General features: G+C 40.3%; 2 protein-coding genes across 2 annotated transcripts; both read left to right on the top strand.

Moving 5' to 3' along the window:
- Nucleotides 1-1,270: 1,270 nt before the first annotated feature.
- Nucleotides 1,271-7,920, top strand: LOC142960572 (ras-related protein Rab-7L1-like). The gene is made up of 6 exons (XM_076102467.1): nucleotides 1,271-1,339; nucleotides 2,399-2,522; nucleotides 3,329-3,400; nucleotides 3,479-3,660; nucleotides 4,285-4,406; nucleotides 5,850-7,920. The coding sequence occupies exons 1-6, from the start codon at nucleotides 1,271-1,273 to the stop codon at nucleotides 5,968-5,970; spliced, it is 690 nt and encodes a 229-aa protein (XP_075958582.1). The 3' UTR covers nucleotides 5,971-7,920.
- Nucleotides 7,921-9,134: 1,214 nt separating this feature from the next.
- Nucleotides 9,135-22,212, top strand: LOC142955672 (cryptochrome-1-like). Its single transcript, XM_076097095.1, has 15 exons — nucleotides 9,135-9,294; nucleotides 10,693-10,856; nucleotides 15,161-15,269; nucleotides 15,858-16,000; nucleotides 16,168-16,352; nucleotides 16,827-16,915; nucleotides 17,253-17,393; nucleotides 17,716-18,027; nucleotides 18,651-18,802; nucleotides 19,150-19,352; nucleotides 19,946-20,047; nucleotides 20,184-20,309; nucleotides 20,939-21,019; nucleotides 21,304-21,428; nucleotides 22,041-22,212. Exons 2-15 carry the CDS (start codon nucleotides 10,699-10,701, stop codon nucleotides 22,062-22,064), a joined length of 1,950 nt encoding a protein of 649 aa, XP_075953210.1. The 5' UTR covers nucleotides 9,135-9,294; nucleotides 10,693-10,698; the 3' UTR covers nucleotides 22,065-22,212.
- The last annotated feature ends 2,652 nt before the right edge of the window (nucleotides 22,213-24,864 follow it).

The raw sequence follows: 24,864 nt of genomic DNA, 5'->3' as shown, positions 1-24,864 counted from the left end.
GGCTGCAGGTTCTGTGGGTCAAAATGTTGAAATATAAAAAATCTGTCAAGTTTAACTATATCTTGTAATTCTTTGTCTAAATTAGCAGGATTAAAAACTGTATTTAGATAATCTATAACTTTAGGGAGAAGCTTTTTCAACAGTGTTCAGTTACAAAGTGCAGGAAAAGGGCTAAAGTCTTTTGCATTCATTTATTTGCTCCTTGTTTTCTAATTCTTTATGTTTTGTTCATATAATGGAAACATGTTTAGATTAAGTTTAAGAATTTAAGTGATTACATTTTTTTAATGTATAAACAAAGAAATTAAATGACAGAATAAAATAAAAAATAGAATTTTGAATTGATCGCTATTTGATTTTTGACATAGAATTTTTCCCGTAGACCGAACCAGCGAAAGATGTTGTGTTGCATGTGGATGATGTTGCAGTTTGTAACATGACCCCCAGGTGTCAGACAAATACCAGCGAGAAACCACAGAGGCCCAGCACAACATACTGTAAATTCATTGTAGCCTTCAGTTCATTGATTCATTTGTAAATTCAAAAGAAAAATTCAATCAGATTTAATTTGGATGGTAAACCATCTACATGTTCACATTATTTATACAACATATTATACAATGTTATGCACATTTTTATAAAATTATTTGCGACTGCATTTATTGATATTCTGTTTGTAAATCCATTGTTTAATAATACAGATTATGACTATCCATCCATCCATTATCTTTAACCGCTATCTTAAACCGGTCGCAGGGGGCCGGAGCTGATCCCAGCTGACATTGGGCGAAGGCAGGGTTCCCCCTGGACAGGTCGCCAGACCATCGCAGGGATAGCACATAGAGACAGAATCAGGGATCTTGTATTGGCGAAATGTTGGTGTTATTAAGTTTTTTTTTTGGACAGTTGGCAAACACACTTGCATCACTAGTTATTGTCCATGGCTCCCCTTCCGGAAAACTTCCAAACCTGTCTAATTTTTCTGGTTCAAACTGAGATTATAGTACAGTTTAGCATATTATAAATGGGTTTGTCTGTCAATAGGAGTTATTTTTAAACCCTGAGTGGTACTGCAACTGACACTGGGAAAAGGACCAAGACACGAAAACACACAAACAGGAAAAACGCACTCAAACAGCATCATGAAGATGACTCAGCGTCAATGGCAGACTGAAGCATGTTCAGTAGCCAGTTACAGTGGCCTAGTTGGCAGAGCAGTAAAACTCATGAGACATGTGGTCAACACCACAGAGGAGGATGAATAGGTGTGATGGAGGAAGACACAGAAGAAGAGATGTCATATGAGAACAAGAATAAAGAGGAGGATGAGGAGCGGCAGGTCAGCTCACTAGGAACTAGATCCATATTGGACACGATTTACGCCCAATGTCCAACGTTCAGTGCCAATGCAGGAAGTAGTGTGTCATTTCTGCAGCAAAGGTGTAAGTAAGCGTGTGGAGGTCAAGGTTTTGGATCGGCATGTTGCGCGTTGACTATCATGCCGGGTATCCGGAGTTCACATTCAGTTAATGTTGGCCTTGCCTTGCCTTAATTGTGTCCACCATCCTTCCCTAACTGCAGCTGGTGCAGGTGGAGGAAGTGACGAGATTTCTATTGTTAATGTCACTGAAGGGAAGACGCATTGTGGTAGAAAACTGTGTGTAGTTCCAGTTCCAGTGTTTGAATTACTGCATAAAATCCAAGAGGAGTCCATTTAAGGCAATGCCAGAGCAACCCATGACTTTATTAGTGATCATATTTCCATCACTGTAGCATAAAAAGGAAAATAACAGTTGAACATTACAAAATTTCATCCAAAATACTCAAGTCTTAGGCAGAGCAATGGCATTGAGTGTGATGGAGGAAAAGTTAAAAAGACAACTACCAATCATTGCATGACTCTACTGTTGGAGACAGTTTCCAATAATCTAATGTCATATTTCATACAATGAGGTGCAAGAGAAAAATGTGAGAGACAAACATCAACTGTTCTAGTTCCCTGTTCCATGAAGGCATGTTTTATGATACTTCCACCCTTTGGCAACTTGTTTCCTGAAAGCAAATCTAGCAGACCTGAGGGCTGTGCCACACAGAGAAAAGGACAGTCAGCACTGTTTACGTATTAGGTATAGAGTTGGCACGGGAAAGAGAAATGGATTTATTGTAATGCAAAATTTTGGGGTTTAGAGGCAAAGAAGTTTTTATTGTTAGTGGATACATTGAGTTTAGAAGGACTAAAGGGAATTAGAATGTTTACGGTCAACCACTGCAAAGGAAGGCTCAGGTAAAGCAAAGTCCAGGTGGGTTTGTTTAGTTACAGAAAAATAACTCAAGTAAATCTCATTTCCTGAAATGAGGTTTGAACTTTGAGCTGTTGGCACATGATGTTGTCTGACAGAGAGCGATGAACGAGCACCTGCTGAAAATACTGATCGTTGGCGATGGAAATGTTGGGAAATCCTCCTTTGTGCACCGCTATGTCAACGGACAATTCATCAAGACGTACAAGATGACAATGGGAGGTGCGGTTGCTTTGGTTTCTTTGTGTTCTGTAATAGAACGTGACTGTACAGTACCTTAATCTTGGTTTGGAATGTGTGTGTGTGTGTGTGTGTGTGTGTGTGTGTGTGTGTGTGTGAATATTTAATTAATGGTAAAAGCTTTGTCAGATCAATGAAAGGTTTACAATTTTCATCAAACCCTCAATTAACATTTCCTTGTTCTTTGAGGCTTTATTGGCATCGTATTTGGATCAAAAACATGTTGCCAAAGAATATAGCCGACATAAACATGTTATTAGCATCAAGTCTCATGAAAAGACTAAAACAAACAGTGTTAGTCCTTCTCTAAATTATTTCTGACTTTCCAAGCCTCAGAGTAAGTCAAACATCAGCATGTCAGCATTGTCAATGTGAGCAGCATGCTGCAACATATCCCCAAACAACGATTTGTATATTTTACGAGAACCTATTTCTCATTTTTCTGTTAGTAAGTATGTTTGTTACATAAAAAACAACTGTGTTTCTTTCTATCTTTAAAGTTGTCGTAAATTTACATCGCTGCTGGGATGGATAGTTTTAATGTGAAATATTCGCAGGCGAGTATTTAGCATTTTGGTGTTGTTTATTTGTCATCCCCCATGTGTGTAAAGGCCTTTAGAATGAAAGTCCGAAATTCAGAAGTAAATGTTGGGGAATTTTCTATTTTGAGCAATATATGGAATTCCATATAAGGCTTCACTTCTGTTTCAGTTGTCTCACTTCTCACTTATTTCCCTTCACTTCTTCTATTTCTCTTTCTCTGATGTGTATTTTCTTTATTTCTCTAGTGGATTATTCTGTGAAGCTGCTGCTCTGGTCGGATAAAGAAAAAGTCAGACTCCAACTATGGGACATCGCAGGTACAACATGGTTGGTTGAATGGATGGATGGATGGATGGATGGATGCAGATAAAGGGAACTCTGTGTCTTCCCTCCAGGCCAGGAACGTTTCATATCTATGAACAGGGTTTATTATAAAGGCGCAGTGGGCTGCGTTGTGATGTTTGACGTCACCAGCTCGGCCAGCTTCCTTAGCTGTTGCCATTGGAAACGAGACCTGGACAACAAAGCCTTGCTGCCCAGCGGAGACTCCATCCCCTGCATCCTGCTGGCCAACAAGGTGATTCAATGCATTTGAATAATGAATAATGTATCACGAACCCCTTATGGCTCAGGGTTAATAAATTAGTTTTGTATTATAACAACATTATAAACAAGATTCATTAGTTCGGTGTTAAAAGCTGATATTTTTGTCACTCAGTGTTTCTATGAATTAACTTAATTAAATTCATTGACAGACATTTCATAAAACGTAACCTTTTATTATTGCTCTCCAGAGAAACGTGACAAGGAGATAAGTGAATCAAATCAATTCAAAATCAAACAATGTCTCAGGTCATCTATTCTGTCTTGGTTTACACAAGGCCAACTGTAAGTCTGATTTTGTGTGTGTGTGTGTGTGTGTGTGTGTGTGTGCGTGTGTGTGTGTGTGTGTGTGTGTGTGTGTGTGTGCGTGTGTGCGTGCGTGCGTGCGTTATGCATACAATTGATTTGTCATTAACCTCACAGAGATAATAGTCCTATTTCCACTTTGGTTACAGACTGAAATGTCAGATTAAATGAAAATATTTCAATCTGCAAATAATGGATGACTAATAATAATAATGACTAATTTCTATGCACGATTCTGAGCCCCTCACCTTAAAACAACAACATGTATTCCTGCCTCTCTTTCTCTCTGCAGTGTGACCTAGCTCAGCGGGTTGTGACCGCAGACAGCATCGACAGGTTCAGTAAGGCCAACGGCTTTGTTACTTGGATGGAGGTTTCGGTCAAAGACAACAAGAACATTGGGGAGTCGATGAGGTAACTCCAAAAGAGAGTTCAGATGATGCAGTGTAACTAAAAAGTACATTTTAAGATACTTGTTGTGCCAAAACAATAGAAGGCCTGTTATCCTGATTAACCAACAAGAAATCCTACTCATAAATATGGAGTCTTTTGTGAATGATTAATAAAAACCACGCACCCATTAATTCATCTTGGTCGGTATCACAGAAGTAACAATGAGAGCTGAGAGTCCCTTTACCCAGCTCCTTGTCCTGCATGGTCTCCTCCTAGAGACCATGCAGGACAGAGTTAAAATGTTAGCCCAATCAAAGTTGTTATCCGATTCCTTGTGTAAAGCAGTGATGTCATAGCCATTTGTAAACTAAAATTCTCACTTGTTAGTCTAATTGAGTTTAAAAGTTTGGAATCTTTTTGTTTGTACATGAGCTTCAAGGTTTCAGAATAAACATAAATATTGCACAAATACTGTTACATTTCGAGGGAAACGTGTTTTCTCCTGGATTATGGTCGCAGTTTTAAACAAATAATGTGGTTAATGTTAATGTTAAACACAACAAAACAAAATTGCAACAAAATGACTTGGTTAGGTTAAGTAACACGTCATGATCTGGCTTAAAATAAGTGTGTTTGTTACCTTGTCTAAGTCCATCCATCCATTATCTTTAACCGCTTCTTCTGTTCAGGGTCCCGGGGGGGGCTGGACGATCCCAGCTGACATTGGGGCGAAGGCAGTGTACATATAGAGACAAACAACCAATCACACTCACACCTACGGGCAATTTAGAGTCATCGATCATCCCAAGATGCATGTCTTTGGACTGTGGGAGGAAGCCGGAGAACCTGAAGAAAACCCACACTGACACGGGGAGAACATACAAACTCCACACAGAAGGGCCGCTTGTCTAAGTAATGGATGTAAATCCAAATTAAGTGAACGTTGGTTTTACACGTTACAACAACAGCAGTCTCCTGGGTAAAATATGTGTGTTGACCCCCCCCCCCCCCCCCCCCCCCCCCCATTTACCAGGAGAAATGTGTTTCCCTCAAAAAGTAATTGACAATGCAATTTCTGTATGGGTACATTTAGCAGTCGCTTCCTATGTTTGTCCTATTTCCTCTTTTCTGAGAAAGTGGTTTTATACCTGTTCCTTCAAAGTGATGCATTAAATGTTGAAAGCCTGAAAATAGTCAGGAAATTATAGGAGTTGGCTTTATGGGGACATTTTGGTTTAATCTAGAGTGATTTTCAGTCAGTGGATTGCAGCATGAGGATGCTAAGGCTTCTGTCTCCACTGTATGTCAGTAAGTATTGTAGTTGACATGTTTGTCAGTGTATCTCATCCTAATGCCACTGAGACAAACGACTGTAATTTAAGTGGCTGGATAAATAGATTCCTCAATGTGAAATATATTTTGATGATTCATTGAATTTAAGTCACTATATCTGTTGTGTTTTAGGAGATTGGTGCAGGAGATTTTGTCGGTTCAGTCCAGCCTGGACCCGCTCCAACCCGGACCTCAAGACAGCGTTTACCCTCAACTGGACTCAGAGTGCAACAGAGGAGCACGCTGCTGCTGAATCACAGCGACAGGCAAACACAGTCAGGACCTGCTCATTATTTTAGATCCTCAAGTTCTTTGAGGCGCCACTGAGCACAGCACTTTACCCTAAAGTGCTTCTATAAGGGGACAGAAGAATCACAAGGAGGTTGCCAGTGGAGGCATCCTAGATGTTGATGTTGGGAGGTGTAGTTTGGTTATGCTGCTGAGCAGATACATGGTGATCACGTGTGGGTCTTCATGGATCCAAAATGGCTCAACCAGTACTGAATCAACACATAAATCTAAAAAGATATTTCCAAACTTATTGTAATTTTCATATTCTTTCAATTCGAGTTCATTTTGGGTAGTAGTATTACACCAGAGTAGTATTACACCAGAAAACACAGTGGTCGCTGTGATGGGTGAGGGTAAAGCAAAATATTCATGAGAAAACTAGTGATGGCAACAGTTTGTTCTCAAGTGGCTCCTCAAGCAATGTTAGATAATGTCATTTTACAAGTGGCCCAAACCTGTGTGGGATTCATCAAGTTTAAATTAACAATTAACATCAGGTTTGTACAGTTAATGTTTAGCAGATGTCTGACAGATGAACACAGCCCAAAACAAGGTCAACCCTTATCCCACACACACACACAAGCAGAAATAAATGCTGGCAATTTGCAGCCATGTGCATGTGACTTTCTCTGGTGTTTGCACTTCCGCGTGGGTTTTCTGCCCCTGTGAGTTGGCTTCTATTCTTATCAGGAAGGCAGGAGCTCTCTGCTGTGACTCAGTCATGCACACGTGCTATAATCCTGGAGAACCCTCAACAAATGGACGGATGTTGCACAGATGGACTTTTAATGAAAGTGGCTATTTGTCATTACACAATAAGTATGTCATCATGCCCCACTCGTCATATTGGTTTCTATTCGTACCATTTTGCACTTCAGCAGGACTTATTAGCCCTGAGTGGACTGCTGTTAGTGCATTTTACTACTTTTAGGACAGAATGATTTAAATGAGGGCTATTTAAGTGTTCGTACTGGGAAATTGATGTACTTCATTATCCTCTGGTCTCTGATGTCTCTTTATGCATCCGTGGCCGCTCCATCGCAGCCCTATCTAGTGGCGGTTGTCAAAAAAGTTAAATGTTTGCCTCTTTGCTTCTATACTCTTTAGTATTAGAGAAGAGGAGCCGTTAATCTTTCAATTAGCCGAACCATAATACAATTAAAATGCGAATAGCATAAGATAATTAAAAGGATAAAGGCTATCATGAACAGTAATTTAAAAAGTCTGGTTAAATGTTAAAGTAACAGATCAAGCCCAGTAGTTCATGTTGTGCATTGTATGTTCCATGACTGTAGCATGAAAAGCATGGTGAAATTAGCAACTAACCAGCCGCTAAAAAATTAGAAGAATTTAACAACTATTGCTCCATCCACACACTCTTGTTACAGCGTAGGATAGCACATTGCTATCGCCAGACAATCAGTCATTAACACTGATTAACCAGATTTTGTAATATGCTGATGCTTAATTTCAAGTCCTCAGAAAAGGGACACATTGTTTGTCCCGTGCTGTGATAGAAATAAGACTTTAAACAATCACGCTTTTGGCTCATTGGTCCAAGATACTGAAATGTAATCCAATTTAGGACACCATGGAGCTTTAAAAAGCATCTCAAGACCTACTGGTATGGGCATTTGTTCAGTTTGTCTATGTTTTTATGTCTTGCTATTTCTATGCACTTTACCTGAGATGTTTGATCTTGAAAAGTGCTATAAAGATACATTTGACTTACTTCTTACTCTTCATCACATATCCTCATTAAACAATAAGGAGAGAAAATGTAAACTATGCTTTTCTGGCGGTGGAAAGTGTTAAAGTTGGTGCAGTTTGACCTTGCCATTCGGGGCCGACAGTTACACATTTGCTTGATGCTGCTATTGAAACTTCCCAAAATAAATAACAGTTAAAAATGGTCTGTGTGGTCTGTTGCTTAATGAACAATCTTAAAATACCAAAGATGAAAAATATGTACTGTATTTTAACACAAAATGAACAATCTAAATACTGATATTCTTTTCATTTTGCCATGGAAAAATAAGCATAAACAGGCAATTGTATCGGGTTTATTGACATCTATTCAAAGTTTCAGATCTTATTCTGGTCAACAGGATGAGTGTTGTGATAATCATTTTATCTTGAGCCATATCATATCATATCACTGCAAGTAGAGGAAAAGGTTCTGGTGTAGATCTAGAATGCCTAACATTTTATAAACATTGTCTGGTGGCGTTCAATTTGGAGGTATAAAGAGAATATAGCCCTACTTTTGACACCTTCTGTAATATCTAAGAACATGAGTAACTTCTAATTTGTTCAGGCCAGTTCTTCATTCAAATAAGCATAAATTGCATTAGCGCCATTATTCAGAAAATAATCGTTTTTTAATGAAATCATCTTTTGATTGTTCATCACAGCCGCGGCTGCCACTTGCTGCTGTGAGGGTGGACTTCAGTATTTCCATCAAGGAATATATATGAACATCTTTTATAGCTTCATGGTATTTCTGTATTTTCGGGTTTTTTCGATTAAACGGTAAAAACAGATTATCAGAACGTACACGGACTCTTCCTTGATTCCCATGCCTCGCAAACGTGACCTCGCATTGTCGCCTACATGGCAAACTGGCCAATGGGAACGTCGGATTTTGATGCACGTCACTGGTCACGTTTGACAAGTCTAGTGCAGCGTTCTGGTACTGCGGTAAATAAGACGATCAGATTTTTCAAACATATTTCACGGTTCAGACAGGCTTTCAGGCGGAAAATCCAACTTCGTTTGATCCTCTCTTGATCCTCTGATTCTGTTATCAGTGTCACTATAAATGTATATGCGCAAAAAGCACACGAAATGCCGTATTACCTTGTATAAAAACCAAATGGTTCACACGGAAAAATGGTTTTTCATAATATATCATCCTAAAAAATATTTCACACGTAGGTATGTTATTGTGTTTGCTGTTATTGTCAACTGATAACGTCAATTATACTGTACGATTGCCATGTGGGGGTGGACGCTGTCCGCAAATTGGCACTTTGTTTGTTTAAACCGGTGTGCCATGAAGGCAGCATTAGAGTGGGAGCAGTATATGGCGCATGCGCAGTGAGCTTTACTCTTATGTGACAAACTAGTGCAGCAGCAGAGCGCTGGTTTGTGGCTGACACTCAGGCTGTAAATAGAGACGCTCTACTGGCACACAGCACTTACCCCGTACACCAAAAAGGAAGGAGAAGACATGTTTCTTTCTTTGGGCTGGATATAAACATCACACTTGAGTAGCCTGCACGAGGTAAGAGGGGTCCTTTTGGCATCTTGAAGGTTTTAGTTTTAGGGGAAACCAGCTACACTGTTTAAACAGCGCCACCGCTTACATAATAATTGCTCTGGTGACCCCGTTTTGGTCTCCAGAGATGTTTCTTTGCCAAAGATTTCAACTTCAAGTATATTTTTCAACGCTTGTACAAACTCCCAAATTCCACTCTGACATGTTCAGCAGCTTTTTATTTCTGACCGATATTGCGTTATTTATTCCAGGTGAAGTTCATGAAGTGGATGTAATGTCTGCCTCCATTCAGAATAAACGGTGCGACCTAAATTCCCAGTCTGTCAGTAGGATCCATCAAACTACCTTTTTAAAGCATTCCTGCTTTTTATCTTATTTATTTTTAAGTAGTATGATACTTTATTGTCAAGTGAACCGATGAATTACTGATGTAAAAATCAGAATCATGAGCTTTTACACAACATGCTTATGTTTACAGTGGAGTTGAGCTGCGTAAATATAATTTAGTACAAACATTTTTTGGGTTTTCAAAAAACATTCCCAAATTCTATTCTATTATTAAGATGCATATATTTGTAAATTGTTTATCATTAATCTAATTAACTGTGGATTCGCAATACATTTCGTCCTCATTACAATGCAATACTTGTAAGGCTCAAGTCAGTTTATCAAAACTGTGTCCCATCCAACCCCTGTCCCTTCTTTTTCCCACGTCAGTTATATAAAGTACTGCTTTGTGCTGCTTTGTTACTGCTGCTGCTTGTGCGTCTTTACGCATGGAGCTTCCGGTTCAGCAGCGTCTGGTGGTTGTCACTTTAAGGGTGCAGGTAATAGCATTGCAATTTTTGTAGATGATACCCAGCCCTATACATATGTAAACGGTAAAAAGCTAAATATTATAAGTAGGCAAACTGAACGGTTGAATTCACATTATTGCTCAGAGGAAATATTGATATTGTACAAATCAACTTATCGACCTAAAACAAAACATTTGTATACATGAATCCAACGGCTAAACAATCGGCATCTCTCTGTCCTTTGAGTTTTCTTACCTTTGCCTGCTTGTGTTGACTCACTGAAAGTTTTATTTTACTGTTGGGTCTATTTCAACAAGCTCCAAATGCCTAAAAAAGGTCTCTGCCTACAATTTGGCCATAGCGATGTGATCATCACATTGTTCTATTCTTGGCACATCCCACACTGTTGGCAACTGTTACAACTTGAATGCTTTTAATTATCTCTCCTGCAGGGAGACATTGAGTTTTGTACTGAACTGTACAAAAAGCATCATTACACTCTGTTCTGTACATTCAGCTCCACAAAACAAGCACCATTCAGGCATCTCTTCACAGTTTGCTACGACCAGCTGTGACGTGATTCTTCTTCTTCTTCTTCTTTTCTCAGAATAAAATGGCCCCAAATTCCATCCACTGGTTCCGGAAGGGCCTCCGTCTCCATGATAACCCAGCGATACTGCAGGCGGTCAAAGGGGCGGGCACAGTGCGCTGTGTTTACTTCCTGGACCCTTGGTTTGCAGGCTCGTCCAACGTCGGAGTCAACAGGTGGAGGTAAGATTATTCAAATGTTCGATTGTTTTTATTCGTCCATTTAAAGATAATTTTTTTTGGGGGGGGGGGGGATTTTTATGGCTGTACCGATTGTCTTTTTTTCTTTTTTTTTTTTACAATCAAAGCTTCTATATATAGTTTTCTAATGAAGCTTTAAATGTCTGTCATCACCCTAAAAAAAATAGAATGAAACAAAATCCTCAATTCGAATAACGTGGATCATCAGACTAAATGAGTTGGTCTTTTCTTTAATAAAGGTCTGCTTTCTTTTCCGGGGTTTTCAAATGGAAATGTCCACTCAGCCGTTAGCAAAAAGCAGTGATGTCGGTTACCAAAGGGAGCTAATCGATAATAATTATGAATAATGGAAATGCTGGCACTAGCAGAGTCAATTTAAGCTGAAAAGGTGTGGTCAGATTTTTTTTAAAGTGGACCTGTGTTCTGCGAGGTGAAATTACCGTTTTTGTCAGTGGAGTCCAGTGACCACAGTTCCCCATCGGAAAGAGCTGTCTGACGTCAAGATCAAGCGGCTCTGGATGATGCATATAAACTGTATATGTAGCAACGTCATCATGCCGAAACCAACCTCAAGTCGGGTGGAAAAAAGCTTTTAGATGCGCTTGGGAAAACAGCATTTTAAAGATATAACACGCGTAATTCAACCAAAATGTGAATGTTCGGATGTGAATACAAATGGACCACAACTGGGAAACTACAGAGTGATATAAAAACAAAGTGAAGATAATGGAGCCTCACTTTGAAGATAACTCATCAGTGCAAGCCTCCCTTTGTGTGAGGTTTATGTTGTCATCTTGCGTTAGTGTTTTCTCCATACAGACATACACCAAAGTTCACTTAACATCAATCGATATAGTTATTAGATCCCATGGCACTGAAAACGGTACAGAAGGCCTTCTCAGAACAAAAGGTTTCAATCACAGAAATTCTAGTGAAAAGGCGTTTTGTCTTTGCACATATTATTGTACATATTATTCTCATTGAACGTAGCATTAAATGACAAAGAACCTGTGCCAAAGGGAAGAGTCAACAGACTAACAAGCACTCTGTGATGTACAACATAGAAGTGTTTGGTAAAGAGAGCGAAGGCAAAAGCCTATAAATGTGAGGATAATCAATTGTTTTTCCATCCAGGGGAAAATGTGAGAATAGTCTGTAGAGATGTAGGTCAGTGCATAACACTTGTGAGTGGTTATGTGATCGTGACTTAAAGGGAGGCTTTCTTGCGTTCTTGTTAGTTACATACATTAGCTTGAAAAGAAAAACAGTCGTAGTTCTTTATCTTCTAAAAGATGCAGGATGTGAGGTTCACACACATCATCAGCTTTTTCTCTACAAACGACAAGGTTACCAACTATTTAATCTCTCTTCATCTCTGAATGATGTGTTCATTCGACCCGTTTGTTGTTCTAGTTATCTTTTAATGATTACTCTGCACATCAGTGAATTCAGGCTTGGCAACAGATTTTACTCTTTATTTCTGCACCACAAATCTCAAGACCTAAAACTACTCTACTGTACACATGTGAAATAAATGTGTTTGCATATGGTCTAAAGGAAAGGAGTATGTTTGGCATTGACTTATTATAATTAGATTTCATTGAATACTTCAACTGCTAAAGCTTATAAAAAAAAATGGGTTTACAAAGTTGAATTAGATTTTAGCTTAATTTATTTAGCAAAGTTAAACCCTTGTCATACAAATACTATGGTGCTTGATATACTGTCTATTTGATTCCGCAGTGTACAACCAGGGTAACAGCTACTCTTCCTGGGGTCCATTTAATTTGTTACTAAGGACAGAAACATTAAATTTACTCATCACTGTGTGAATGGGCTCTTTTAACAGTGTGGATGACCACATGGCCTGCTATTTCATGTAGAATAGGAGTGTTCCACTTGAGAGAGGCCTAAGTGGAAGATGTGTGATTATTAAAGCAGTGTTATTAGCTGTGCTTCCGTTCACATATGTCCATGCGCACTTTGAAGTATTGCATTCGAAAAGCTGTATGAAAACGGGAAAATCCTCCTAACGGAGGAATCGTGCTGACGGATTCCACGTTATGATTGGCCAGTCTGGGTTCGAGGGGCGGGAGTAGTTGATGAGCTAAATGGATTATGGAAACACCTTTGCAGAGTAGGTGTTAATGTAGCGATCATTTAACTCTTCACCTGGCCATTCCCTATGCAGGAATGACACTTAGGTGGTCCTAAGAGAATTTTCAAACAGTCGTAAATACGTATTTGCTTTTTCTTAGGGTTTACTGCTTTTTATTAACACCCAACGGTTCAGTTGTTGGTCTCTTGTGCTCCTGCTGAGAGAGAATGAATATGTGCCCTCCACAACCAGAAATTAGATTATCCAGCTATGGGATTGTGTTGTGGTGCAGCAGTCCATGCTGAGTGTGTGCGTTCTACCAGATGTAGGCCAGAGCAGTTGTATAAGGACTGATGTATGACCAGGCAGCCAACGCATACGCACACATGCACAAATAAGCAGGAAGCAGCCAGGAACACCAAGAGGAAGTGGCAAACCCAGCAACGCACACAGGTGAACAATCAGAGGCTCACCAAAGTGGAAGCATGTATTAATGCTCACACATGAGCACACACAGTCATTCCCGCTTGGGCTCATGTGCACAGACACACACACATGCATACAAAAGGTTTCGATGAATGCATGTGGGCACGCACGCACGCACACACACACACACTCGCAACATCTGACAATATGTCACCCAGAATGATTTGTTGAGCATCTGAACATGATATTTTTATGTGTTTTTGTCCACTCGGGTAGAAGGAGGGCAGCCAAAAAAATCTGATGAAAACAGACACACAGTTATCAACAGTTGGTCTAGACATGCAGCTACAAGCATAGAAATGCAAAACCTGCTCATTGTTTCAATAGTTTCCATGTAATTGGATGACTTTTTAGATAAAACATAGTGACTGTTTGCATGATTCCCTTTCAGTATTCTTTCAATAATGTGTTTGGGAATTTGAGGGTTTCAATTGCCTGAGGAGTTTTTATTTTTTATTTTTTATTCAGTATTTGCATATAAATGAAATACATTTTTAAAGTTGTATGTGTAGTTGAAAGTTCTGTTTGGTAGCACTAAGTGATTTTAGACTTCTAACCATGTATTTCAAAAAATCCTGGTGGTGTGAAGACAAAAAGATTCGTGTGATCTGATCTCAGTGTAACTCATGCCTCTGCATGAAATGACTCAAATGAGCATCAACAGGTATTAATAATGTTGCAACCAAAAATAATTATTCAAAGTTTGTATTCACCACAGATTGCAAATCTTAATCCTCTTAGTTTCTCTTGTCAACCGTGTGCATATCACAAGTATCATAACCTTATTTCTTTAAATAAAAAGCCTAAATTAGAATACCATTTGAAAGGTGCAGAGCAAACCCAAAGGAGGACTGTAGTATGAGCTGGTCTACAAAAAGACCAACCCAGACGGTCAGTTTTGGACGCTCCTACGCCGGCTTCATAGCTGTTTCTAGCTCGTAAGCAGGCACGTGCCTTAAGTGTGTGCAACCTTGCAGCCCAGCTCTGCCCGTCTGTGCGGATTGGAAGCAAACGGAGCTTTGCTTGTGAACGAGCCGTCCTCTGGTTTAATGACCAGGCTAACGGGGTCAGACGGGAGCAAACAAAACCGAGCGGAACATCGCCTGGCTGTCTGCTGTGCTTGTCGTCTGTCTGCTTTGTCAGTTCTCTTGCCAGATTCTGCTAATGATTGGGACGGCGGGTCAGACACAACACACCCTAGATGGGTGGTACTCAATAGTTTGACCTCTGGTAATGAAGCGATGCCTGTTAGGAGGCCGAATGTGCAGGTTGTGGAAGCAGAGGAGTTATAGTGATGGAAAGAAGTAATTATTGGCTTGATAAAAATATTCCAGTCTTAAATTGTCAAATCAGCCTTTACCCTTTATGTGTTTTTTTGTCTTTTAAGTATTGTGACAGTGGTGGAAGATCAAATTGTGTAATTATCTTTACCACATTAAGTTATTTCTGAATGTATAACTATACTCAAACCTGCAATAACATAATAATCTTTAACACCGTTACCATACAAAACAAGTTTATTTTCTGTTGTTGGGCCAAAAAATGTCAAACAACAACTGCAGAAGAAACGTGTAGCAGCATGAAGAAAAGTGAAAGTGTAACACGGGTGGGACCAATAATGATGTATAATTTGAAGTGTTTGCCTCGTGACTCTAGAATATAATCAGTAGATCAGTAATGAATATGTGTCTTCCCTCTTCAGGTTTCTCCTCCAGTGTTTGGAGGATCTGGACGCCAACCTTCGGAAGCTCAATTCTCGCCTTTTTGTCATCAGGGGCCAACCAGCCAACGTGTTCCCGCGGCTCTTTAAGGTCAGTGTTAAAGAAGCCCAGTCGTGTGGCTGTAAGCTCCTGAGGTGCTCCTCCCTCGGAGTAGCCTGGTTGACGCGCTTGCGGTAGGCTATGCTAAACTATCTGTGAGGTGTGGTGCTTTTGACACATCACAGAGACCTTTGTTTGCTGATCGATAGAACATTTATTTTCGTCGTGGAACAATGTACAGAAAGCCACTCTTTCTCACGATGCAGTAAAATGTGTATAGTATCGCGGTCAAAACCTTTTGCCCTTCCGGGGTCAAACACCTGACAAACACAGCGATTTCAGGACCTATATACCCGAGCCCCGGACAGGAATACAGCGCCACCCAATGTACACATAAAGAAATACAGTCGTATTTATAATACCATTTTTGGCTCCAACAGTCAGCATCTACAGAAAATTAGCACCAGCTTTGATAATCTCACTTGAACAAAGTCCTTTTTATCAAACTCTTTCCAGCTTCTCAAGAGTTAGAATTTGCAGCTTTTTGCTGTTTTTATAGCATCTTTGGGTTTTGGACTGTCAGTCTGACGTCTTCAAAGGCTGGTTTATCTGACAGTCGGCTATCTCTCTCTGTCTCAGGAGTGGAAGATCTCTCGCCTGACCTTTGAGTATGACTCGGAGCCTTTTGGGAAGGAGAGAGACGCTGCCATCAAGAAGCTGGCCATGGAGGCAGGGGTGGAGGTCATCGTCAAGACATCACACACCCTCTACGACCTGGACAAGTAAGCAAAACACAGACGCAGTTTTAAAAACATACACTATGTTGGATTATTTTAGTTAGTTCATTGTCGTGCAGCCAGATGAGTGCACATCTTATCTAAAAGTATGAATACTAAATTTGATTTAAGATTAAGAAATTTGACCAGTCCCTGTCTCCTTTCTTCCCCAGGATCATAGAGCTGAATGGCGGACAGCCTCCTCTCACCTACAAGCGTTTCCAGACTCTGATCAGTCGCCTGGATCCTCCTGAGATGCCTGTGGAGACACTGTCGGAAACGGTGATGGGTCGCTGCGTCACCCCCATCTCTGAGGACCACGGAGACAAGTACGGGGTCCCCTCCCTGGAGGAGCTGGGTGAGAAAACAAACGCACACACACCTGCACTTGATCAAGTATAGACCTGGTGTAGGCAGCAGGAGGAGAACCCCTCAAACCAACCCCTGCATTAGAAATATGACTAACCCTCGACAATGCAGTGTTGAAGATAGACTGACAGATAATTTGGTCCCTCGTATGTTTGTGCAGTAAAGATGTTTGATGCATTTCTGACTTGTTTTTACTCCTTGGAAATGTATTTTGGATTACCTAATGATCAGGCCTGACTAACTGTAAAAGTTATATACAGATTAGAAGAAGCGTTGCACCATTAAAGGGATAGTTCGGATTATTTGAAGTGGGATTGTACTCACTGTATCTAAAAAAAAAAGCTAAATTTGTGCAGTAGAATTTATTTTTGTATTAAAGAAAATAAAAGTTAAGGGGAAAACAAGTGCAACACTGTTTGAATGAGGAATGAACCAGGAAGGTGATTCAGATGATTGTTTTTAGGCTTCGACACCGAGGGCCTGCCTACAGCCGTGTGGCCTGGAGGAGAGACTGAGGCTCTGACCAGGATAGAGCGCCACCTGGAGAGAAAGGTCAGTACTGCACCTCCTGATTTTAGGCTTCTGCATGCTTGAAAGTGAATCAGAGAACATATTTATGATAGTTTTAAGTGACAATTGAAACGCACTTTCAAATATCCTTTACCCAATATAATCATATGTATATTATTAACATGATATCAATATTTGAATTTTTTAATATCACGGTTATTGTCAATACTGGTATAATCACAACACTCCTAATTGACATGTTTAATCATATTCTTTAAAATGGTACCCTGTTTTTTTATAATGGTGCCCTGGATCTATCATCCATCATTTCATCCCTTCCTGCCCCCCCCCCCCCCTGTGTGTCTCTGTCTTTTTCCAGGCCTGGGTGGCTAATTTCGAGCGTCCCAGAATGAATGCCAACTCACTGCTGGCCAGCCCGACAGGCCTCAGCCCTTACCTGCGCTTCGGCTGCCTCTCCTGCCGCCTTTTCTACTTCAAGCTCACTGAGCTCTACCGCAAGGTCAGTTTACAACCCGTCCAGTGTCTTCCAGGGGATTGTACGTTAATATTACATTATTTTACAAAACTTGCTCACACATAATATATATATATATTTCAGTGTTGAGTGCATGTAGAAATTGAAACTCACCTGGAAGAAAACATGAATTATTTTAGTCCTATTTAGAACATGGGGTAGTGGCAGCCTCTTGTTGCTTGTTAAGCTTGTTAACCAAATTTGTACTTGAATTATTAGATTATTTTACCGCCCTAACGTGCTGTACTTCTCACGGTGTCTATTTTGCCTAATATTCTCTATTCTTGCTGTGTTTATTTTAACCCAGGTGAAAAAGAACAGCTCCCCTCCACTCTCCCTGTATGGCCAGTTGCTGTGGCGGGAGTTCTTCTACACCACAGCCACCAACAACCCACGCTTTGACAAGATGGAAGGGAACCCCATCTGTGTCCGCATACCCTGGGACAAGAATCCTGAAGCACTTGCCAAGTGGGCCGAGGCTGAGACAGGTTTTCCCTGGATAGACGCCATCATGACTCAGCTGAGGCAGGAGGGCTGGATCCATCACCTGGCCAGGCATGCGGTGGCTTGCTTCCTCACCAGGGGGGACCTGTGGATCAGTTGGGAGGAAGGGATGAAGGTGAGAATGCAGGAATGTTCAGTACAGGGGAGGAACAACAGAGGATATGAGACTAGACCTAAACTGCAATAATGACTGATGTCACCCACTTTTGGCCCATTCAATTTCATTGAAAATTCCTATTTCCAAACAAACACAAGCACCTCTCCCTCTGTGTGTTTTGTTAAGCCGAGCTTGTTTACATAGCCGTGAGTGCTGTTAGTGCATGTTGGTGGACCACACTGGTTAGCTCACAGCCTGCAGTAACTGCAGGAGCGTAGCACCCACCCTCCGCTTCCCCCTCAGGCACTTTTGCCGTTGTTAGCTGTGAGCCATCAGCTCGCTGTCGATGTGTTGAGGCGGGAATTGAAATGTTCCCAAATGTATTTTTTATTTTTTATTTATTTATTTTTTTTTTGGAATATTGCCCTTCTCCCTAGGCTCCTTATTTATTTTTTTATTTTTTTATTTTTTTTACCTACAATAGCCCTAATATGCTTTCGCACATTTAGGCACATTTAAGACGAAAAAATTGTGACCTCCCGTATATCAAAGTTTGGTGTTTGAGTTCTCTATCACCCATGACACTTAAAGCAACCTCTGCATCAAGTGTAAAACAAACATCTGGTGTTTTTGTGTGGCAGATCTTTGAGGAGTTGCTTCTGGATGCAGACTGGAGCGTGAACGCAGGCAGCTGGATGTGGCTGTCCTGCAGTTCTTTTTTCCAGCAGTTTTTCCACTGCTACTGCCCCGTGGGCTTCGGCCGACGCACTGACCCCAACGGGGACTTCATTAGGTGGGTACCTTTGAATTGTATCACATAACACAATGATTCATTTGTAATGTTAGTAATAAAACGCCTTAATTAGTATCTTATCATATATATGCATGATTATTGATGAGATCGTGAAAAATCCATTTGCACTTTAATTCTAAATATTTCACAATTCAATTTGATACTTTTTTTTTTTTAAATAGAAAAAAAGATTTTCTTCGCAGCTACTGTAAGATATTAGACACTTTTTCTTAACCTTTCGAAATGTATTTACTTATTGCATCCCTGCATCACCCCTGATTTACTCTCTAACCTTCTCCATCAGGTTGACAAAAGCCTGCTAATCTAATGTATCCCTGTGCTTCCAGGCGATACTTGCCCGTCCTCCGAGGTTTCCCTGCTAAATATATCTACGACCCATGGAACGCTCCGGAGTCCGTGCAGGCAGCCGCCAATTGCATAATAGGCGTCCATTACCCAAAGCCCATGGTGCACCACGCAGAGGCGAGCCGACTTAACATCGAGAGAATGAAGCAGATCTACCAGCAACTCAGCCGATACAGGGGACTGGGTAAGGATCAATGAATTAACAAAACTGCAGAGCCGTGCCAGTTGTCCCTTGGGGCTTCAAAGCTTATTACTAGTGTTACGCGGTATACCGAGAATAGAAAGTTATTGCAATACCCGCTGTTAAAAACAGTCTGATAACCAATTTCAGTAATACCAGTACTTAAAGAATGACAGTGTTTTAAACAAGAGCTGTAGGCTATTTCCCATGAGTTGCGAAGATGTGCAACAGCAGAGGAGTGTGTGTGTATGTGACCATCGCTTTGCGAGAAAAGCAGTGGAAAAAACGGTTTCCCAAACATGTCATCAAACATACGGCATCTGTCTTTGTTAAATGGCCAAAAACAGACTTATTTTGACACTCTTATATTGTTTGTCTATCATATTCTATTTTAAATGTTCATATTTGTATTTATAATTATGTTTTATACTATTGCACTGGTGTTTGTCATGCACCAATCACCAAGCCAAATTCCTTGTATGTTCAAACATACAGACAGACATGCATACATACAGACTTGTATGTTCCCATGGAACTCTGAGGAATTATGTCGTCTTTGCTCGAGATAGAAAAATAAATGTGTTTGTGTCTTTCAGGCCTGCTGGCGTCAGTGCCGTCCACCAATGGGAATGGAAACGGAGGAATGATTGCCTACTCTCTTGGAGAGCAACAGCCAGGGAACAACAACAACTCTCATTGTAAGTCAATTTCAAAAAAATAAAGATGTGTCACACATTTTCTGGCCATTATGGGTGGTGCCTTCATAGAAACAGTGTGGTAAATCCACTTATGGCAATCGGTCACATGTTTCCATCTGTGTTATTCTTTTTCCAGTGCCTGGAGTGTCGGGGAGCTCCATTGCAACGGGTAAATACAACGGGAACATCCTACTCAATTTTCACAATGAAGAACCCATGGAGCCTAGCAGCAGACGACTACAACCGCACTCGCAACAGCACGGTAGGGCATCCCCTGACACGAGTGTTTTCTGTCTGCATTTCTAGCTTTTTACATTCAGTCTGGCTTTTATGCATATCGCCACAATTTTAAAAACACATTTTAGGATGTATAAGGGACAGATTGAGATCGGGATTTATCTTCCCCAGAGAATGAACACTTTAGATTAAAATTACTTTGGCCTTTAGAGTGGCTCAGCTCTAAAAGCACATTTTAAAAATGGGATTAAATGTTCCAAACCTGAAGTTGCTATATTTTACAATTTACTTGTGAAAACTGAGAACTTCCCCGACTTTCTCGGATGCCTATAACAGTCTGTGAACTGATTTCTACGGAAAAGGTAGCGGGCCTGTAACAGTACAGAGTAAAGGTGTATAACTAATGCTTGCTTTCTACTGGCCAAGAGCGATGCAAGGGTTAATGTCAATTATTTTCATTTACTGCCATGGCCAACATTGAAAGCATTGAAAATAGCCTTTTGGCTAACACTGGCCCATTTATGACATCTGCTTTAAAATAAACCATATACATGCTATGGTGAAATTGTTATTGTATCAGTATATGATACTCAACTTTTGCGCCATCTCAAAACCACCAAGTTCAAAGTTTAAAGTTTGTTGTGTCTGTTGCAGGATACCACTCAGTGCCAGAAGCCACCCAGTCCATCACCAGCAGCCAAGTCTACCACGAGTTTGCTGTGCCTCAACACCCAGGTAGGAAACCGAAAGTATCTGGTGCCACTATCTCTCTTGTGCTACTAGATGCACAAGACCTGTATTTGATAGAAATGATACGTAGCCCACCTCATCTACTGTGTGCGAATGCTACCACACAAGGGCGACTCTATTCCTCCCCATCACCAACATCAGGTTCTTCTCAGTGGAGGGAGATCATAGAAGATTCCCCCAATGAGACCTCACATTTTACTCGCGCATCCACCTAGTAGAGTGTTTCTGATAATGCTAACGTTTTTCTTCTTGTCTATTCGGACGTTCAGGACTCCTCCTGCACAGCAGAGGAAGTATCACAGGAAAGCGGGAGCGCGAGTCGGAACGAGAAGGGTCGGGCGAGAAAGACCCGGCGTCCTGCTCTGCGCACAAGATGCAGCGGCAGAGTGCAGAGGTCAGACTACTGCTCATCATAGTACCCAATGTATTTTATGGCACTTTAATGTCACTATTGATGACATTACTTTATTACAATACAATACAATTTGGCCATTTCCTGTGTGTGTGTTTTTACAAAGACAACAATTCAGGTGTCGGCGCTTTAATGCCGCTGGTGTGTGTTGCCCTATATACTTTTATAATGAATTGTAAATGTGATTGTTGAGGTAAGCAAGCTTTAAATCTCCACACAGTACAGTAAATCTATCCCCAAAATAGCAGTGAAAGTTAGAATGACAACAGATATAGTGACCAAGCAACCACACAATAAATGGACTATTGGAGTCATCTATGTAAATTTCAGCCTGTCATGAAGTTGCTATGCCCAAAATAAAAAAATACAAAACGGGTGTTTGGATTCAGGACACTATGCCGAACAATTGTTTGAGTGTGTGGGTGACCGAAACTGTAAAAAGAATAGTTAAGGGAAACAAGGAGTCACAACCTTTCAGCTGCTTGGACTGTTTGGAGAAACAGTCCAAAAATACCTTCCTGCTAACAAAATGTAAATGAGGTGTGCTAGGTTTTCTCTCTGTAAAATCCTCTGTGTGTTTACCCTTCCTTGCAGACTACCGAGAGCAGGCGGTGGTGAGACTGAATCCACATTGGAGTCACCATCCAGCCAGCAGAGAGAGGAAATCCCACCGTTGCCCCCCTGTTTTCCAAACACACGCAGACATCACTGCCTCCTCTTCCAACATCTTGAACTGCTCTCTGTCTTTACAGTCAGAATATTCCCAGTGGAGTAAACACAAAGGTGAAAATGTGATTTTTGACACAATTTCTAAAAGGCCTTTAACATCAGAGGAATGTGCGAAGAAAGAAAACGCCTCAAACCTACAGCCAGTATAGGCTATGTGAACTCTAAAGCAGCTATAAATGTAAGTAATGGAATATGTAATATTTTTTTAAAGCTGCAAATACAACTCCATCAATCACCTTGTCTGCTCTTTCATACACCAATGTAAAACCAGGCTAATTTAGTCCGGGTTTATGGAAATGATTTTACTGCTTTTTATTGTGTTGATCCTTAACGTGTTGCATCTCATAGTGCTCACCTCCACACATGCTGACTGGTCAGTCTCACTCCAGGAATATGTTGTTGTCACAACATAATGTATCTCTTTACATTGAGAAAAAAACGCTGTTTATACTGATATTTAATGTTTCTGTTTCTCGTGTTGTAGAGATGAAATGTTTGTAAATATGCCAAATAGACTTTTATCAAGATTGTTTTTCCAAATAAAATGTGGCCATCTGAAAATGAAGAATGCTGTTGTAGTAATCTTTAAACCACGGATAACAAAACTTTTTTTGAATGTCGGCCGTATACAGAAAAATCAATTATCAATATGTTTGAGCTGTAATACAGTGCATGGCCTTCGTGCCCACTTAAAACATAATGATGTCATTTGTAAATCTGTAAAGTTAAAACAGGCAGAAATTGGTTTCTGTTTCTGGCCAAAGGGCGCCCTTAAAACGTTACGATGTAAATATTAAGATGGAACAAACAGAAGACACAGAAATATATTGGTTTCTGTGCCAAATAATTTCACTAACTTTAGTTGACATTTAGTGTTCAAACTAGGATGTGCAACGTACATACAGTGACATTTATTAGAAATATGCTCAAGCCATATTCTAGTTCATTTTTTAAAATTCAAAGCGGGCCATTTAAAATCGGGCAGCTGACCGAAGTTTGGCCACCCCAGCTTTAAACCATATTAAACTCTGACTTCAGCCTCTCTCACTATAGTTTGCATTTAAGTGTAAAATTTTCCAACTGGCCACCAGCAACGAGCGATTGCCAATATATTTGCACAGGTGTGTTTGTGTTCCACCTGGCAACACCCGGCGATGTACTCAGCCAATCGCCGATAGTTGTTATGTTTGTCCAATCGCACAACCCTAGTGAGTGAGCATGATATTCTTCTTATACCACCAATGCAACTTTTCACAGTTGAATTAATGGGAACATCTACCGCTGCCTGGTTTGCACATGTGATCACTTGATTTGTATCGGCAGCTAAAAGCAGATATTTGTTTAGTTTTACAGACCGTATTTAAGATGTACGGTATCTCAAGGGTAACAAACCGCTTTCTATTGCTGGTCTTGAAAAACATGTTTACAGTGTGTTGCTTTAGATTAGTTGGGGAACGTGTCACTCTAGCTGTAAAACTGCCTTCAGAGTGTGGCATTATGGATAACGGAGTTCTTGTGTAGCTTCCTTTGTAGTTCTTTGTGGGAAGTGCCATGGCGTGAAGTCTGTGAGCCCATCAGAGGCGGACATTAGAGAAGTGAAACTTTTTGAAGTAACTGTCAATTGTCACTGTTCCTGTTTAGAGTTTGTCATTTTCTCCGGGATTATTTTTTTGGGGGGGGGAATAACCATTTTGAGCCTTTGATACATAAAACATAAATAACACAATTTTTCACAATTGCCATTTACATCAGTGAAACAGGAGCAGGCTCTGTTCTGTAGGGTTATTGAGAATTATAGGTTCACTTGACCATCTTCATCCTTCGTGTCAAGTGTTGCTTTGTCATCTTGGCATTGTTTCCGTCATTGTGAAACCATAGAGAGTACGTTGTGCTCACAGCTGTTGACCATCAGAGCCTGGGCGATCTTTCTACAGTATCTTTGAATTGACTTTGCCCTTGAAAAGTCAGTCACATTTTCACCTGTTTCCCTCTCTACAAATAGTCATATCTAAAGGTTCTGCCTGTAGAAGAAAAACAAATAACTTTGGGCTATCTCTGAAGCTTTCTGTGGGAAAAATGTTGAACTTTTTTTGCTGAACACTTTCAACAACCAAAAACCATGTGGTTAATTTGCGAGAGGATGTGGAGGTTATACTTCTGTCAAATACCACGAGGACAGAGAACACAGACAGATGGGCGCAAACTCCTCTCACATTTTTCTAAGATTTCTTATAAAAACCAAAAACTTGCAAGAGAAAAAATAAAATATAACAAAGTTGTGTCAACACAGTAAAAGACATCGAATCCAAATGAGCCTAATTCTGTCAACTGGCCAGAAACCCACATTTCTCAGAAATGAGAACACCCTCCTGTTGAAGGATTTATACTACTGCACGGGGAGGTATACGTTATACATGTATGGCTACCTGCAACATTTTAAGACCTGGATATATTTGAAACTGAAAATATAATACAACTAATAAATAACCGTTGCAAAATGACCACAATTTGATATATCACTTTGTAGTAAATAGAGTTGTTATAATACTGTAATGCAGCAACACAAAACAGATATTTGAGAGGGAATAATGACCTCTTGACCCGAGCTCTGAGCAGCTTAACGTACATAATCAAAACTACTAATGCCAAGACATGTTTTTAATCAAAGCAAATATTCCTGACGTGTTTA

This window comes from Anarhichas minor, unplaced genomic scaffold, assembly GCF_050575085.1.
Source record: "Anarhichas minor isolate MPS153535 unplaced genomic scaffold, ASM5057508v1 ptg000003l, whole genome shotgun sequence".
NCBI classification, from domain to species: domain Eukaryota; kingdom Metazoa; phylum Chordata; class Actinopteri; order Perciformes; family Anarhichadidae; genus Anarhichas; species Anarhichas minor.
Note: the sequence above shows the minus strand (reverse complement) of the source record. Positions and strands in the feature narration are given on the sequence as shown.